Raw genomic sequence first — 19,492 nt, 5'->3', positions numbered from 1 at the left:
CAGCCCCAGCCTTGGACCTCAGCAATGTTCCATCTTACACTGCTCAAGGCCGTTCCTTGAACAATGCAAGCTCGTTAATTAGTTCATTACTTCACCAAAGGGTAGCAGAGACGCACCAGCCTTTGTAATCTGTGCAGATCCCCAAGCACTTTAGACAAACTGCCTGGTAAAGACCAAGCCTTAAAATCAGTGTATTAACTACAGAAAGGTGGATTTTAAGTGATTCTGTGTGTTAGACCCAGAGGTCAGAGTTGGCTGTCGAATCCCTTTTACCCCTGGGACCAGGGCCTCGAGTATTTCAAGCCCTAGTCTAGCTAGCAAAGAATTCCCTGGGTGCCCCCAGAGACTCTGAGCGAGGTCCCAGACACCCCCGATCCCTGCGCCTGCCGTTTGCCTGCCAGATCTGCTCCCTGGCATAGAGAGGGGGATGAGCCTTGGGTCAGTCTGCGTCCAGCATCTCCTCGCCCACTTCCTGGAGAGCTGCTCCCAGGGACTGCAGGGCTGGGTGGCTTGTACACAGGCTGTGTGTGGATTGTGTGTGTGTGGAGGGGGTCCATATTCCCTCCCTCCCCACTGCACACTGCAGCACTGTTGGCCGCAATCCAGCCCTTAGTAAAGAATTGGTATTGCTTCAGCGCCGGGAGCAGGGGGCTGGGAAAGGAGGACATTGTACAGTTCATTACATGGGCTTTCAGATACTTCAAGCTCAGTTAAACTTGGCTTTTCAGCCCCTTGGGGCGGGTCTGTGGGTTTGTACATGCCTAGCACGGGGGGGCAGGGCCCTGCCTGGAGCTCCTAGGCCCTACAATAGTAAATATTCATTCCCCAATGCGCTCCCATTGTTCTGTGGTGCCCAGGAACACAGAGCAGCCAGGAAGCAGGCTGTGGTGTTCATCCTGTACCAGAGCATCCCCATGAGGCCTTGTCCTCCATCCCCTGCAATCTGGAACTTGGCTCTCCAGCCGGATCTTTCTGGAGCCCCGCCCAGGCCATCCTTTTCCTTTATGTCCTTCCCAAGGATTAAAACCCAGATAACGGACCAGAAGTCTCCTGCCGCACCTGGGGTCTTACTTCAGCACCAGTATCTTCACCCAGCGACATCCAAAGGAGCGATCCCACCAGCTCACAAGTGGGCTAAAGCTCTTAGCATCTCCTCTGCTTCCCCTTTGTCCTCTGCCAGACCATCAGCACGTGCCATGGCCCTTGAGTCCTGCCCACGCCCTGCAGCTGGTTCTTCGCCTCTCCCCCATGTGTGGGTCCTTCTTCCGCCCCTCCACCCCGGAGAGGGGTTCCACCTGCTCTGAGCACATCTGACATGGACCCACCCAGCTCCTCCCCGGCCGGGGTGGTTACTGACCTCAGCCTAACACCTCAGGGGCAGCCAGGCAGGCTAACTGCTCACTCAGGCTCCCATTGACCCCTCATTGGCTGAAGACAGGGGGTGATTTCTACGCCCATCACACGGGCTTTACTGCTGCTCAGGGTCTCCAGAGCAGCTGGCGCATGATGGAGAGTCTGGCCCTTGATTGGTTCCTGTTGGAAGGGGCTGGTGCCATGTCACTGAGAGTCAGCTGCAGGTGGAGCAGCGGCCGATGGGCTGCATTGGCAGGGCGGCAGTGGGACATGAGGACCCTGCCCACTCCATCACCCGCCGGGGCTGATTGTTTCTTGACAGCTGTGTGAGTTGCACTGGAGAGAGGCGCAGCGATCTGGGCTGATGTTTCACACGCAATGCCCAAAGGCTGGCCCGGCCAGCCATCCGATTCCCAGTGGGGAGCTACGGAGCCCAACACCGACCCCATGCTGATTCCAGTCCTGGGACGGTCTCTGCAGAGCACCACTGAGAACGTCATCCCCTGCCCGGACACCATTGCCCCGTCCCAGTCTGTCTCCACTGGATTCCCACCTCCAACCACATCAGAACCAGTCCGTTTGTCTGCCCCTCTGGGCGTGGCTACCCCACACCTGGGAGCGAGCCTTGTGCCAGCGTGGTCGTTGCGGCTCGGATGGTGGCTCAGGCCGTCAAACTCACTCAGCCCTCTAGGCTTGACAGTCTGCGCTCCCGCCAAAGCCTGGGTTTGCACATGGCTATTTGTGATGCACTGGTTCGAGCCCCGTGAGCGTGACTATGCCTGCCTGGGCTGGGAGGCGAGTTCCTAGCTGCTGCATGGACAGCTCCGCGTTCAGACCCTACAGAAACTCACACCTGTCTCATCCTCAGCCTTTCCCAGCCCTCGGGCCTTACTGCCCACTGGGCCCCCTCGCCTGCTCTCACTGTCCATGCCTCCCTCCGCAGATGAGGTCAAGTATCAGGGGGTAGCCAGGTTAGTCTGTATCCACAAAAACAACAAGGAGTCCAGTGGCACCTTAAAGACTAGCAGATTTATTTGGGCATGAGTTTTCGTGGGTAAAACCCACTTCTTCAGATGCATGGAGTGAAAGTTACAGATGCAGGCATCCATATGAGGAGAGATTAATAAGACTGGGACTGTCCATCTTGGAAAAGAAATGACTAAGAGGGGATATGATAGAGCTCTATAAAATCATGACTGGTGTGAGAAAGTGAATAAGGAAGTGTTATTTACTCCTTCTCATAGCATAAGAACTAGCTTTCACCAAATTATATTAATAGGCAGCAGGTTTCAAACAAACAAAAATAAGTGTTTCTTCCCACAACTCTCAGTCAAACTGTGGAACTCTTTGCCAGTGGATGTTGTGAAGGCCAAGACTATAACAGGGTTCAAAAAAGAACTAGATAAATTCATGGAGGATAGGTCCATCAATGGCTATTAGCCAGGATGGACAGGAATGGTATCTCTAGCTTCTGTTTGCCAGAAGCTTGGAATAAGTGGCAGGGGATGGATCACTTGATGATAACCTGAATGTTCATTCCTTCTGGGGCACCTGGCACTGGGCACTTTCGGCAGACAGGATACTGGCCTACATGGTCAGACCCAGGAGGGCCATTCTTAGGTTCCTATGTTCTTATGTTTTTTAGAATGGGGTAGTGAGCCCAGCTGCCCCTATATCCCTAAAGCTCCATGTGGAGTCACAGTGCTACTCAAGCAGCAAAGAGTCCTGTGGCATCTTATAGACTAACAGATGTATTGGAGCATGAGCTTTCGTGGGTGAATACCCACTTTGTCGGTTGCATGTGATTATTTTATTATTGATAGTCATGATACATATAAAAAATGAAACATGCCAGCTGGAGAAATGAGTGTGCAGCGACCTCCCTCTGGTGCTCAGGAGCCCCTCACATGGAAGATCCTGGTCACCCGACTGCGGATCTGCTTGGTTTTCACCCCGTACACAATGGGGTTCAGCATGGGTGGCATCAGGAGGTAGAGGTTGGCCAGCAGGATGTGGATGGGGAGGGGAACACTCTGGCCGAAGCGGTGCGCCAGGAAGGAGAAGAGCCCAGGAACGTAGAACACGAGAATGACGCAGACGTGGGATGTGCAGGTGCTGAGAGCCTTGAGCCGGGCCTGGGTGGAAGGGAGGCCAAAGACGGCCTGGAGGATCATCACGTAGGACAGAACAATGGACATACCATCCATCCCCACAACTAACATGGTCACGACCACGCCGTACGTTGCATTGATCGTGGTGTCTGCGCAGGCCAGCTTCACCAAGGCCATGTGCTCGCAGTAGGAGTGGGGGATGATGTAAGACTGGCAGAAAGGAAGCTTCATGAGGAGCAAGGGGAAGGGGGCTATCACAACAAGGCCTCTGACCAAGACCAGCAGCGCTATCTTGGCCACCATACTGATTTTCAATATGGTGGCATGCCGGAGGGGGTTGCAGATGGCCACATAGCGGTCTAAGGCCATGGCCACCAGGATGCCTGACTCCACCAGCGAGGAAGCATGGACGAAGAACATCTGGGCGAAGCAGGCGTGGAACTCGATCTCCCTTTCACCCAGCCAGAAGACACTCAGCATTTTGGGCAGGGTGGATGTGGACAGGACCAGGTCGGTGATGGTCAGCATGGCCAGGAAGAAGTACATGGGCTCATGCAGGCTGGGGTCTGTCCTTATAACAAACAGAACAATGCTGTTCCCCAGCAAGGCCACGATATACATGGAACACAGAGGGATCCCGACCCAGTGCTGCGTGGATTCGAGCCCCGGTATGCCGACCAGGAGGAATGCGGGAGGTCTGAGGCTGCCGTTGCTGATGGGTGACATGATCTGCTGAGGGCCACATCCAACTTGAGCAGAACAGCTCCGGAGGCCTGCAAGTGATTAATAGAGTGTGTGATGGCCTTGTGCGTGCAAAGAATGGCTAATCAGCCGGCTGGCTGTGAGCCAGGGTAGTTCTATGGCTGCTCTCTGTGATGGTTCTCAGGGCCCAGAGCTGTGAGTCACCTCATCACCCCTGGCCTCTTGTGTGAAGAAGTCTTGCCTGTGCCTGTCTGAGGTCAACAGAGTAACAGGTGCACCCCCATCCCCTTTGCTCTGTCCCCTGTGATATACAGCTCCTGACACTGGCTACTCACTGACATCCCACATCCTCTGCCCCCGGTTACTAGTTTTACCTTACACCATATCTCCTGTATTTAACACGGCATTTGTGAGCATAAAACAAAAGTCAGTTTATTTAGCAAAAAACAAAGGCTTAACTAGAAACAAGAGGGAGTGGTGGAAACAAATTGTTACAATGCAAAACAAAATCACAAAATACAAACCTGGGACGACTTTGATCAAGAGTCTCCTTTCCTAGCTAAGGAAGTCGGTTCCCTCCCTGCTCCCCACAAACCAGAATCCAATTTTTCCATGAGAACGTCTCACTCTTCAAGATGTCTCCTGAGTGGAAGCATTCAGTGCATCTCTCCCTCCTCTTTTACGCTGGACCAGTCTTTGGTCTCTACTCCAAGGCCGGTGATTCTCTTCTGTTGTAATGTTCCTTTCTTACTTTCAAGACAAGGTGACGGTTTGCAGTTGTCACAGGTGGTTTGCCGTTGATAGTCATGAGAGGGAGAAAGCCTGGATCATTGAGCTTTGCTTTGCATCACTGGTTGAACAGGTGACTAGCCACAGGTGACTACAAGCCACAGAGCCCACTGTCAATATCAATACATTAGTCTTTCAATATTACCCATCCATACACATCTCAGTGGTTATGAATTTCGACAAGTTATGAGCTGTCCGCAGATATCTCACATGCTACACTTTATGGATAAATATCCTGAAGCTGTGTGCTTGGTGCAGTGAGTTTGTCAGGGCTGAGGTGAGGATTGTTTGCAACGAACAGGAGACCCTTTTCCAGAGGACCTCAGTGTCACGCTCACACCTTTGTATCGAAGCACCGGGCAGAGTTCTCAGATCGTTCCACAGATCCAGAGATGTTAAAATCAGCTGGGTCTGTTAGATTATCTAGTCTGATCTCCTGTATGGCACAGGCCAGAGAATCCCACCCAGCGATTGAGCCCGGGAAGCTAGAGCAGAAGTTTTAGAAGGTTCAGACCAGAGCTCCATGTCCCATTCAACCCTGGAGCTCACAGGGTGAGATCTTGGGGAGAGTCTGGCACTGGTGTATCTCTGTTGCCACTGAAGCTCATGGGAGTTTTACCACTGACTTAATGGGGGGCAGCAGTTCAACCCCTAGAGGGCTTGGTCCCCTTGTTACCGCAGAGGACCGGAATGTGTTGTAAGAGGGGGCTTAACAGCAAGGGCATTCTGGGTAGGAAGCCGTTCTCCAGATCTCTGGTGGAGCCCAAGGAGTCTGGTGTCTCTCTGCTCCCAGAGCCCTTAGCAAGGCCCAGGCTGAATTCCACCCTGCCCTGAGACTGCCAGCGAGGGGGCCCACTTGGGTGCAGCAATGGTGGAGAGCGGCTTTGTCTTGTCCTGGACTCAAACCAACAAGCTCCCTTCCCAGAGGGCACTGGGCAGGGTGACTTCCTGACTCGTGTTGGTTTCAGACTCATGATCTACCTGTGAGCAGCACAATAGCCCATCCCCAGTCCCCTGAGCCAGCCCCTCCTCCCGCTGCGGCAACTCACGGTACAACCCTGCCACGGTGGACACAGACTGCACAAATGTCTGGCCCAGAGCTGGACTAGCATGAAGCTTTTCCCATCTGGGAGCTATTCTGTGGCCCCAGTGTAAACGGAGCAGGAGGAGGGGTTCATATGGGCAGGACCCCGCATTGCAATTCTCCCCCGATGGCTGTCACTGCCCGGCCTCCCGGTTGGTGAGCAGAGCGGTGCGGGAGTGAATGGGACGCAGATCATGCCCACATGTCGCCTAGACTGTTCTATCTCCGGGGCTTCCCTCCCCATCTGCACCGCCACCGTGTTCACTGACACACAGCGCTAGCCAGGTTCAGACAGAGACTTACGAGTTCACATTCTCCAGTAGCTTTTATCCTACGATGGAGAAGGCTTTTCCTCCACGGCCCATGGCTCTTTGCGGTCGATATAATGCATATGTGAAGTAGTCAGAACTCGCAGTGATGAGCACAGGACAGATGCTGAGACAGCTGGAGCTGGGACAGCAGGACAATATGTTAGATCCTCAGTATTGCCAGCCCCAAATGTTCAAAAATCCTGAGTCAGGCTCACCAAAAATCCTGAGATTGGCTTTAAAATCGGGAGATTATAGCAAAATAATCCATGTGGTGTTCTTTTGATCTGCCTTCTGCTTTAGGGTGCACTGGGGTCCCATTTGGAAGCTTTCTCCACAGCCGCAAGGGCTAGAAACTTAGTTTGTCATTAAGAATGAAGGCGGAAATCAGCACATGGCCACTTGACTCCAGGAGCTGGGGCTTTAAGTAAAACAAAAATTATCATGAAACTCGTGACAAAATCATGAGAGTTGGTACCACTGGATTCAAAACCATCCTGGGTCAGGGCATAAACCAACTCCCAGCCCACGAGAGGGCGAAACTCTCTTTGGGGCAGGCTATCCCGAACCTGCAGACTTTGGCCTCCGAAGTGTCAGGTGCTGGCCACTATCAGAGATGTTATTTGATGGACCCCTAGGGTGTTCCCAGGTAGGATAACGCCTCTCTTAGTCCCACCTCTGGCTGCACCTGCCGCGTAGCAGGGAAACACCCTCCCTGCGTCTGTTAAACATGATCCCTACGAACACGCGAAAAGGGGTTATGTGCTGGTATTGCAGCTTCTTACACTGTTCGTAATCATGTCCCTGCGTCTTTGTGCTCCCACGTTTGTTGTATCCACCTGTTCTGTCACAATACACAGAGCATGGGCACTTCGATCTCTTTTGGCCCAGCCCGCAGCTCCTATCCTGATCCCTGACTGCAGCCACAAGGCCTTGTCACAATATCAATAACAACCAACCTTAACAACAATAGACACTGGAGGGAGGCAGCTTTTCCTCGCCTAAGCTCTGAGCTGAGCCCAGGCAGTGAATGAGCTCCGGTCACCATGCTGACAGCGCTGTGTCCGAGGGCTGCCTGGCCACGGGGACTCTGTCACCTGCCTGTGCTGGGCAGAGCGGTTGCCATCTGCCGGCCGTGGATGCGCTGCAATGGCACAGGACCTTACCGTGTGGGCTGGATGGCTCTGTTCCGGGCCCAGGGCCCTTCCCAGCCGGGAGGGGAACCACGGGCCTGTCCTGGCGATTCTCGCTTTGGTTTGTTTTCCCTGTTATTGAAAGCCAGCCCCAAGCCCTCCGCCCCCAAACCGCCCGCAGCCCAGACCCGCAGGCTGAAGTGCCCGAGAGCTGGAGATTTTATGCAAATAGGCTAATCCCCCAATTAGCAGCCATTTCCTCAGCGGCGTGTCTGGCCCTCTCTCTGCTGGTGGGGAGAGGGCAGAGGCTGCGGTGCCGGCCTGGCACAGCCGCTGGGCCCCGTGCGAGCGGTGCGCGTACGGCTGAGCCAGTTCTTCCATGCAGGCCCCAGGGGCACCCCCTGAGGTGGGCTCAGTAAATACGTGTCCTGTCCCGCCCGCCCTGCCCCTTGGAGAGCCGCGGGCTCCACCCCCGCCAGGACGGCGTGTCACTAGGGCGGTGGGGGGCGTCTCTGAGTCACCCCGCGCCAGCCATTGCCAGAGGCAGGACGAGGACCTGGGCACATCACTGCGTCAGGGACTGTGAGGCATGAAGGGGCTGTCGTGTCTGTGATTGTCCTGGGGCTCGTCTCCCTCCAGCCCTGAGAGATGTTCCCGCTCTGGGGAGGTGACCAACACGGAGCTTCCACCATATTCTCCCTGTACACACCCACATGTACAGTGCACACACACACGTACAGCACACACCCACACCCACACGTACAGCACACCCACCCACACGTACAGCACACACGCACACACCCACACGTACAGCACCCACCCACACACACCCACCCACACACTCACGTACAGCACACCCACCCACACACACACATACAGCACACCCACACGTACAGCACACCCACCCACACACACATGTACAGCACCCACCCACACACACACACGTACAGCACCCACCCACATGTACAGCACCCACCCACCCACACACACACACACGTACAGCACCCACCCACACGTACAGCACCCACCCACACGTACAGCACCCACCCACACGTACAGCACACCCACCCACCCACACACGTACAGCACACACCCTGACGTACAGCACACCCACCCACACATACAGCACACACCCACATGTACAGCACCCACCCACACACAGCACACCCCCACACGTACAGCACACCCACCCACACACAGCACACCCACCCACACACACGCAGCACACACCCACACCACACCCACCCACACACACGCAGCACACACCCACACCCACAGCACACCCACCCCACACACACAGCACACACACACACAGCACACACCCACACGTACAGCACACCCACCCACACACGTACAGCACACACACTGACGTACAGCACACCCACCCACCCACAGCACACACCCACACGTACAGCACCCACCCACACGTACAGCACACCCACCCACACACGTACAGCACACACACTGACGTACAGCACACCCACCCACCCACAGCACACACCCCAACCTACAGCACCCACACACACAGCACACACCCACACGTACAGCACACCCACCCACACACAGCACACACCCACACACACAGCACCCACCCACACACGTACAGCACACCCACCCACACACAGCACAGCACACCCACCCACACACAGCACAGCACACCCACCCACACACAGCACAGCACACCCACCCCACAAACACATACAGCACACACCCACACGTACAGCACACCCATCCACACACACACAGCACACAGCCACACGTACAGCACACCCACCCACACACACAGCACGCAGACTCACGTACAGCACACACCCACACGTACAGCACACACACCCCCACACGTACAGCACATCCACACACACACACGTACAGCACATCCACACACACACACGTACAGCACACACACCCACCCACACACGTACAGCACACACACCCACCCACACGTACAGCACACACACAGACATATGCATGTGCATACACAATACACAAACGTGCACATACACAGCACACACTCATGCACAGAGTGTGTACATACACACTCACATGTACAGCACACACACCCATACCCACACGTACAGCACACCCACCCACACAGCACACACACACACACGTACAGCACACCTACATGTACAGCACACCCAGCCACCCACACACGTACAGCACACACAAACACATTTACAGCACACACACACATACAGTACACACGTACAGCACACACACATGTATGTGCATACACAATACAAAAACACACACAGCGCAGATACACAGCACACACACAGCCTTTGCACCCACACACACAGCACCACAGACACACACACTCATGCACACAGAGAGTATGCACATACATACATGTATAGAGCATGCACAGTCACACGCACACACACAAATGTACAGCACACCCACACACATATATGTTTGTGCACACACAATACACAAACACGCATGCACAGTGCACACAGAGTATTTGCTCTCTCATACACACCACAGACACACAAACATGCACAGCACACACATACAGAACCCACACACAGTGTTTGCATCCGCACACACAACACATCATGCACACACACAGCACACAATGCACACCACACACAGCATGTGCACACACAGCACAACAGCACACACATACAGCATTTGCACCTGCGCACACAACACACACGCACAGCACACACAGCTTGTGCATGCACAGCACACACACACAGCGCTTGCACCCCCACACAACACAACATTCACACATAGAGCACACAGCACACACATGCATAGTACACACAGCACACACATGCCCAGAATGCACAGACACAGAGTATGTGCACACATGCACAGCACACATGCACACACACACACACAGCACACACCATATGCACGTGGGCCCGCAATACACAGATACACAGTATGTGCACACATACACACACACTCTGAGCCCAGGAGGGAGGCTGGTAGCTGTTTGAAGTTGTCAGAGTATTAACTTGCTTATATGGGCTGCATTTTGAAACAAATGTTCTTCCTAAACGCTATAGACGCTTCCCTGTGCCGTGCAAGCCAAACCTGTTCCAGTGACTCCTGCTCCCCGGGGACACACAAGCCCCTTTCAGCGGGCTCCGTCCCTCTGCTCAGTAAGACAGCCGTGAATAATGGCTCCAAGTCCCCCCCAGCTCCCCCAGAACAGTCCTCTCAGTCGGACGGCTCTGAACACAGGCCAGGAACGGGCATGTCTGCCAGGCTTGCTACGATGGGATGGTTATAAACTGTCAGCAAATCCCAGCAGAATCTCCACATGTGCTGGGAGTCTCCAGGGACTCCAGTGTTTTCTAAAGCAAAATGTGTCTTTAAAGACTGAAAGGCTGAGAAGAAATTAACACTCTTGTTCCCCTTGGGGGTGTGAAATGCCTCTGCTTAGCTAACTGGCAGCGGGACCTCCTGCCACGCTGTCATCTGCAGGGCTGGGGCTGTCCCCTCTGTGTCTGACGGCAGTGACCCTGGCCCTGCTGTAATTCTGCAGGCAGTGGCCTTCTAGGCTTGCACTAGAAACCCTCTGCTGAAAAGTGAATAAGTCAGTGAAAAAACACAATCTCTTCAAATTGTGCTCAACCAGACAACTTGCACCCAAGAGGACTAAAGGAGTTGGCTGAGGAACTCTCTGAGCTATTTTTAACAAATCTTGGTGCACCGTGGAAGTTTCAGAGGACTGGGAAAAAGCCAATGTTGTGCCAATGTTTTAGAAAGATGCACAAGATGCACAGATAGCTTTAGGCCGGTTAGCCGGACCCCAGTCCAGGAAAAAGCATGTCAAGGGTGATAGGGGATGGAATCTGTAAAGTTTTTTGTAGGGTAGCATAATCAATGCCGAGCAGCCTGGCTTCATGGCAAACAGGGCTTGCCAGACAAACTAGCTGTAGTTTTGTGATGAGATCACAAGTTTGGCTGGTAAGAAAATCTGTATTGACCTCACAGACTTAGGCGAGCTCTGAGCGGCACAGCTGTATCGATGCAGTGACGTCCAGATCGGTGGCAGCCAGCATGACCAGGAAGATGTCCATGGGCCCATGGACATGGTGCTGGCTCTAGATGGTGACCAGAAGGATGCCGCTTCCCAGCAGAGCAGAACGGAAGGGCGATCCAGAACAGCCCTGTAAACGGTCAGACTCACCCCTGCGGCGCCTCCTACTGGTTACTCCGCAACTTAGCTCCTTTTCCAGTCCGGAGCGCCCTCTGCAGGCTGGTGATCCACCTGCTTTACTCTCAGCCCCGTGTCCCTCCCTGGACCCGGTGCCCCTTTTACTCTAACTGGGTCTCCCCCTCTCAGGGGAACCCCCCCCACCACGCTATCCCCACTTGCCTCAGAATGGCTACTGCTCAGTCACTATCGAGCCCCATATCCTGGGACAGACTGCAGTGTCAGCCTTCTCATCACCGGCAACGGGGGTCGGACCTGCTGCTTTGCCTATCCTTAGGTTGCCCCCTGCAAACCCCAGTACCTCTTAGCCCCGTACTAGGCCGCAGGCCTGGGGCTTTCCTAGGCTGGAGCTTTCCCCAGCCCCTCAGCCTTTTCCCCATCCTGCTTCACCCTAGGTACTTATCTTAACGTCTAAGCAGCCAGGCCCATCTCTCTCTAACCACAGAGAGAGACTCTCTGGCTTCCTGGCTGATCTGGCCTTTTATAAGGCCCTGCTCCTCAGTTTGGGGCGTGGCCCCCAGCTGTAGCCACTTCCCCAATCAGCTCAGCTCTGTCAGGCCACATTTTAAACCCCTTAAAACCCCGGAGCAGGGTCCACCCTGCTACAAGCCCGGTCTCCAGGCCAGGGATCCTGATGAGATTGAACGTTGAGGGGCTGGAGGAGGTGTCACTGGAGGCAGGCATGGCACGCTACCTGTTTTTCACTAGGAGGGTGGTGAAGCACTGCAATGGGTTCCCTAGGGAGGTGGTGGAATCTCCTTCCTTAGAGGTTTTTAAGGTCAGGCTTGACAAAGCCCTGGCTGGGATGATTTAGTTGGGTTGGTCCTGCTTTGAGCAGGGGGTTGGACTAGATGACCTCCTGAGGTCCCTTCCAACCCTGAGAGTCTATGATTCTATGACTGATTCAGTCTGTCATGGGGTGGAAGGAGACACTCTGCTCCCGTTCACTGAGGAGGAAGGTGGCGGAGCCAGGGGTGCTGGGTGAAAGCCTGGGTCCCGGCTCCCGGGGCCAGCAAACACTGCAGGAGACCAGTCCTCCTAGTAAGCCATGTGATCAGCGAGAAACAGGAGCTATTCACAGGCCTTGGCCCTACCTGGCATTTTCTGATTGTGTTTTTTACATAGCCATTTGCTCCCATCACTCACCTGGTTTCTGTTTGATTCTCTTCCTTCAATTCATTTCCTTTTGTTTTCCAGCTGAACTCAGCCCTGGTACAGGAGCGATGGGCTAAGGAAAAACTGGTAAACTGGGGTCCCACCGCTCCAGAGGGTCTGGGATTTCTTTGGGAGCCAGTGGTCAAGGACTGGATACCACAAGGGAATGTGCATCTACAGGCAGCCGGCCTGGCTGGCCTAGCTCGGAGGAGAGGCCTCGAGAGGCTGGTAGGGAGCTAACAGCCAGGCGGCACACACAACTCCCCCACCCAGAGCAGCGGTTTTCAGCCTGTTTAGCATTGTGGGCCATACATAGATTCATAGCCTCTAGAACTGGAAGGGACCTCGAGAGGTCATCTAGTCCAGTCCCCTCCCCTCATGGCAGGACCAAATACTGTCTAGACCATCCCGGATAGACATTTATCTAACCTACTCTTAAATATCTCCAGAGATGGAGATTCCACAACCTCCCTAGGCAATTTATTCCAGTGTTTAACCACCCTGATAGGTAGGAACTTTTTCCTAATGTCCAACCTAAACCTCCCTTGCTGCAGTTTAAGCCCATTGCTTCTTGTTCTATCCTTAGAGGCTAAGGTGAACAAGTTTTCTCCCTCCTCCTGATGACACCCTTTTAGATACCTGAAAACTGCTATTATGCCCCCTCTCAGTCTTCTCTTTTCCAAACTAAACAAACCCAGTTCTTTCAGCCTTCCTTCGTAGGTCATGTTCTCAAGACCTTCAATCATTCTTGTTGCTCTTCTCTGGACCCTCTCCAATTTCTCCACATCTTTCTTGAAATGCGGTGCCCAGAACTGGACACAATACTCCAGCTGAGGCCTGACCAGCGCAGAGTAGAGCGGAAGAATGACTTCTCGTGTCTTGCTCACAACACACCTGTTAATGCAGCCCAGAATCACGTTTGCTTTTTAGGCAACAGCATCGCACTGTTGACTCTTATTTAGCTTGTGGTCCACTATAACTCCTAGATTCCTTTTTGCCATACTCCCCCCTAGACAGACTCTTCCCATTCTGTATGTGTGAAACTGATTGTTCCTTCCTAAGTGGAGCACTTTGCATTTGTCTTTGTTAAACTTCATCCGGTTTACCTCAGACCATTTCTCCAATTTGTCCAGATCCTTTTGAATTATGACCCTGTCCTCCAAAGCAGTTGCAATCCCTCCCAGTTTGGTATCATCTGCAAACTTAATAAGTGTCCTTTCTATGCCAATATCTAAGTTGTTGATGAAGATATTGAACAGAGCCGGTCCCAAAACAGACCCCTGCGGAACCCCACTTGTTATACCTTTCCAGCAGGATTGGGAACCATTAATAACTACTCTCTGAGTACGGTTATCTAGCCAGTTATGCACCCACCTTATAGTAGCCCCATCTAAGTTGTATTTGCCTAGTTTATTGATAAGAATATCATGCGAGACCGTATCAGATGCCTTACTAAAGTCTAGATATGGTGACAATATGTTAAGTGGGCTGCAGGTGGAGAACTGCAGCGCCGCCCACCCTGAAACTGCTCACAGCCCCCTATGCCCAGCGCCCCCATCCAGAGCGGGGCCAGCACTGGAATCCTGGGTGCAGGCTGGGCAGTGGGACCCCGAGCCTGCCACCACGCAAGGCCAAGCAGCAGTGGGGACCCAGACCCCGAACCTGCCAACAAGGGGCCGGGCAGCACTGGGGACCCGGACCCCCAACCTGCCACCACGCGGGGCTGGGTAGCTACAGGGACCCAGACCCCAAATCTGCCACCACACGGGGCCGGGCAGCAACAGGGACCTGGACCCCCAACCTGCCACCACGTGGGGCCAGGCAGCAGCAGGGCCTGGACCCCGAACCTGCCAGCATGCAGGGATGGACAGCAGCGGGGACCCGGACCCGCAACCTGCCAGCACATGGCGCCGGGTAGCAATGGGGACCCGGACCCCAAATCTGCCACCACACGGGGCCGGGCAGCAACAGGGACCTGGATCCCCAACTGGCACCATGTGGGGCCAGGCAGCAGCAGGGCCCGGACCCCGAACCTGCCAGCATGCAGGGATGGGCAGCAGCGGGGACCCAGACCCCCAATCTCCCAGCACGTGGGGACCTGGACCATGAACCCACCATCTAACTCTTCACTCTTTTCCCTCAAATTCTCAGAAATGCGGACAGCCTCCTCTCCTGGAGAACAATCCTGTACTTCCCTTGCTGAGCTCAGCCAGGGGCGAGAGGAGGGTTGTGACTGTGCCCGGAATAGGAAACAACACCCCCAGCCCGATTCCTGGCTCTGCTCTGGGGAGCCCCTCGGCTGCACCCAGCCCCCCACCCACTCCAGACAGGCTGCGTGGGCGGGGGGAATCTCTTCGGTGGCTTTGTGCCTGTGCAAATCCTACCAGGGAGTCCCCCCTCGCTGGAGCGGTGTACAGCGCCCAGAGCCCCCTCAGGGCTGAATCACAGACTGCAAGTACCCATCGTTACAGGGGCTAGTTCTGAGATAATGCCATGGAGGGAGTTTCCATCTCTTGTTGATTTGTTGACCAGACAAGTCCAAATAGAAAATGTAACAAGTGGCCCAGGAAGGCCTGGTGGCTGCCCAGCACCTGTGACAGTCAGGACCTTTAGGTTCCTGCACATGCATGAACGGGCACCTAGCCCAGGATCCTGGGTCTGGCAGTGGCTGGTTAGAGAGCCTTGCAAGACTCCTGGTTTCTATCTGAGCTCTGGGGGAGGGAGTGGGGTCTAGAGAATCCCAGCGAGGGGCAGAGACATTTTGGATCTATATAAGAACATCTGCATGGCCGTACTGGGCAGCTGCAGTTCCATGAATGCTTTCACTAGCCACTCCTGATCCACCAATAGAGAAGCTCCAGACAATTTCCCCCAGCCCAGGACGCCAGGGCTGTACCTTCTTGCCCTGGTCAAGAGCGTGAGCAGGGTCATTTTATTATCCAGTCCACCCCTCTCTCACTGTGGGGAGAACATTGCATCAGCCCCAGTTGCGGAGCAGATTTCCTTTTTGCATTTCAAACCACACAGTGTATTAACAAAAACAATGAGGAGGCCGGGGGCACCTTGAAGACTAACAGATTTATTGGGGCATAAGCTTTCGTGGGTAAAAACCCCACTTCTTCAGATGCATGGAGTGAAAATTACCGATGCTGCCTGGACGGTTATCTCACCAGCTGGCGCTCCATCCCGCTCCCTTCCTGAGGTGCTGGTGCATCCAGCTGCAGAGTTAATGGAACCCTCATGCACTTCCACAGAGGTTTCTAAGATTCAATCACCTTCTTTGGGCTCCCTTGTGGGACACGCCACCCCCCCATGCTCCCTAGGGTGGGATCTATCCCTGGTCCATCTGTGACAGGCTTGCAGCTAACAGCAGAAACAGCCTTCTCACTGAAAGGCAATATACTCCCCTCCCTTTCTGAGGAAACACCACGTTCAGCTGCAGGGCAGGAGCCAATCTCAACCCACCCTGCTCCGAGAAATACGCAGTTTCTCATTGCTGCAGAGGACTCAGGGAGACTTTCTCCTGTTCCCTCAGCAGTTTCTGAGCCTTTACCATTAACAGCCTGAGCTACAGGGAAGAAATAATTGCCAATTAGCATATCAATAGGGTTATTGTCTACTACACCCACTAATAATACACCTTCCAAACCCTCGGTTTCTATGTACCCTTTAGCCAAAGGTACAAGATTGTGCAACCTCCTGTTAATAAAAGTTGTGAAATCTGCCCTGGCAGTATGTCACCTTCTTGCACTATGCTCTGCCTAACCACACAAATTTCTACCCCTGTCTCTTCCCACCCAAGGTGTTTCCTGCCAATAATGCTGATTTTACAACCCAGTATGATAAGTGACAGGCGCCTGAGTGGCTTCTGTGCTCAGGGTCGCAGCATTCACATGGGCTACCTGCTTCCTCCCAGCACTGGGCATTTATTCCCCAGGTGATCAGTGGAATTGCAATGACAGCTCCTTCTGGGCTCTTCTCTTTTTACAGGAGATTTGGGTCAAGGATTAGATGAATGATTTTGGGGAGGTGAGCTTCCCAGCTTCCCAGCCAGCCTCTTTCTTCCCAGGGGTAAAAAAGGGCTTTACCTGCTTCCCACCAAGTTGAAACTCCTCCATCTGTGGTTTATTCACAATAGATGCCCATGTTTGCTGAAAATCATCAGCTAGAGCAGCCATCTCATCTACATTTTTCACCTTTTTTTCCCATAAGAATTGTTTCACATCATCTTTACATATGTGTAAGAAATGTTCCTGAGCCACAAGGTCAAACATTCCTTCAACACTTGTAACACATTTTCCCCTCACAAACTTTTCCATCAAATCTTTCTTCAAGTTTACATATGCCACATTACTCATCACAGCATCCTTAAGGTATCTAAATTTCACTCTATATGTTTCAGGGGTTATCGGAAAGGGTTTCAAAATAATTTATTTGAATTTGCAATAATCTAAAGCATCAGTAATTAGCATCTTATTGAATATATTCCATGCTTTACCAGTTATCTTTGCAACCAAAGTGGGCATCTTTTGGTCATCAGGAATGTTATGAATCATACAAGCCTCTCAAAGGTGGTGACATATTCAGCAATATCCCCTGCCTCATTGTATGTAGGACACAACAACTCTCATTTCTGGATTTGTAGAGAGGTAGGAATCAGTGGCATATGGGGGCTCTGGTTCTGCCTCTCTAGCAAGTCCAATTGGTATCTTCACTCTTTTCCCTCAAATTCTTTCGGTCGCAGTTCCATGGCTAGTTTTGTTACCTGGGGTTCTTTCAACCCAAAGTTCTTGGTAACTTTTACTCTGTGTGAGGTGATGTCAGGAAATAAATCAGGGTCGTCCAACCGATCGATGGCTGGCACAAACAGGACAATATGAGAATGCTTTCACTTAAAGCTAAATTTTACTTAGTCTCAAGCACTTACACACGTCCGCAACAAGATTAGTAAAACACTCCCAACCCGTGATAATTATCAAAGCTGAGTGTGGCTCTCGAGTGACACAGCAGCAGGCTTCCGGTGGCTGAATCTTCCATCTGCAGGTGGGGACCACAACATGTATCCAGAGGGAGAGTCCAGAAGAGTCCAACTACCTCAAACTTTCCCCCCTCATATATACACATCAGTAATAGAATGACATGTCCCTTAAATAAAACTTGTTAAGCAAGCATTTTCAATGGTCAAACAAGAGTTTCCTTCTGATTATTGATTAACCAGGGGTGGGTTTTTCCAGAGTTTGCAGCCTTGAGGTCCTAATAGACATTCCTGGGGCACATCCTGCTCTTCTAAAATGCATGTGTCAGCAACTTCAACACAATTCTTATCAGGAAGGATGTGGGGTCCAGCTGCCCTTTCTTTGGCACCCAAAACCCCCTCCCCTCCTGCCTTGGTCAAGCTGAGGCTACTGCGTGGCCACTTTACAGGCTGCTGACTTGGCTGATCTTAGCAATAAGCCATAGTGGTTTCAGGCACTTTACTGGTTTGCTGACATCTCCCCGTACAGTTTCTGGGCCTCAGTTGCTGACTGTTTCAGTTCCAAAGCTATCTGATGTGCTATTGCTTCTAACTCCAAAAGTCTCCGGTGTTCCTTTTCTTTTTCTGCTGCCTGCAGTCTAAGAGCTCCAGTTTTGTAATGGCTTCTCTGCCTTCACTCATCTTTCTGCTTTTCTGTCACTACTTCCCTTTTCTGAAATAAGCAAAGAGAAAATAACTAACTGGTAAACTCTCTGACTCATCTCAAGCCAGGAGTAAAGTTTCACATACAATCTCTACACCAGTGTATGAAGTGCAGATCTCACTCAGCACAACAAGCTGTGCCTTCCATCCTACTCGCTGTGCCACTGTGGTGGGTCCTCCTCCCAGGGTGCCACCTGGAACTGGGGTACAGCTGAGCCCTCTGTCTCACCAGTCTGGGTTCCCTCTTGCATTGTAACATTATGACAAGCTGCAAAGCCCTCCAAGCTTGTACTCACACCAATATCCACAGGCAGGGACCACACCCAGCTGCGTTCAGGAATGCTCTGGCCAGCCACTCAGGAACCAACAGAAAGGCTGCAGCCAAAATACTCCCAGCTCCCCAGCCCAAGACTCCAGAGCTGTACCATCCTGCCCTGGTCAAAAGCCTGACCAGTCTGAATGTATTACTGAGTTCTCCCCTCCCTTGCTGTGAATAGCACAATGCACAAACCTTTGTTAACTGAGCGGAGGTTTTCCCCACACTTCAAGCAAATCACACAGTTTTAGGTAAAAAATATAAAACAGATTTATTAACTACAGAAAGACAGATTTCAATGACTATAAGCAATAGCCAACTGATTGAAGGTGGTTACCTAAGAAATAAACAAAATCACAGTCTAAGTCATACACGAAATAGATAGTACAAACTTACTCCTGTTAGATAGTACAAACAGTCCATCAAGCTTCCATACACAGGCTAGAAATCCCTTCAGCCTGGGACTAGCACTTCCTGCAGTTCAGTCTTTGTTCCTCATGTGTTTCCAGGTGTTTTTGTGTGGGGAGTGAGGCCACTTGGTGATGCCGCTGCCCCCTTTTATGGTTTCTTCCACATGGCAGGAACCATTTTGTTCCAAGACAAGTTCCCAGCCTAGTTTGTGGAAAAATACAGGTGCCAAAATGGAGTTCAGTGTCCTGTGGTTTAGTCACACGCCCTCGCATGCTTCAC

At 52.6% G+C, this 19,492-nt stretch overlaps 1 protein-coding gene across 4 annotated transcripts; it reads right to left on the bottom strand.

Moving 5' to 3' along the window:
- Window positions 1-3,214: 3,214 nt before the first annotated feature.
- On the bottom strand, window positions 3,215-19,274 carry LOC120377028 (olfactory receptor 52L1-like). 4 transcript variants are annotated; one of them, XM_039497019.1, is made up of 3 exons: window positions 11,628-12,092; window positions 6,343-6,489; window positions 3,215-4,237 (listed from the first exon to the last, which is right to left on the bottom strand). In XM_039497019.1, the coding sequence occupies exon 3, from the start codon at window positions 4,188-4,190 to the stop codon at window positions 3,246-3,248; it is 945 nt and encodes a 314-aa protein (XP_039352953.1). In that variant the 5' UTR covers window positions 4,191-4,237; window positions 6,343-6,489; window positions 11,628-12,092; the 3' UTR covers window positions 3,215-3,245. The 4 variants fall into 4 exon arrangements, with proteins under 4 accessions (XP_039352953.1, XP_039352955.1, XP_039352952.1 ...); XM_039497021.1 differs by lacking the exons at window positions 6,343-6,489; window positions 11,628-12,092 and adding an exon at window positions 19,199-19,274; XM_039497018.1 differs by lacking the exon at window positions 6,343-6,489.
- Between the last annotated feature and the right edge of the window lie 218 nt (window positions 19,275-19,492).

This window comes from Mauremys reevesii, linkage group 1, assembly GCF_016161935.1.
Source record: "Mauremys reevesii isolate NIE-2019 linkage group 1, ASM1616193v1, whole genome shotgun sequence".
In the NCBI taxonomy this organism is placed as follows: Eukaryota; Metazoa; Chordata; order Testudines; family Geoemydidae; genus Mauremys; species Mauremys reevesii.
The sequence above is the reverse complement of the archived record's forward strand: the minus strand, read 5'-3'. Positions and strand labels throughout refer to the sequence as shown.

Excerpts from the sequence above, each read along its gene's own strand:
- LOC120377028 (XM_039497021.1), bottom strand. The coding sequence starts at position 4,190 with ATGTCACCCATCAGCAACGGCAGCCTCAGACCTCCCGCATTCCTCCTG.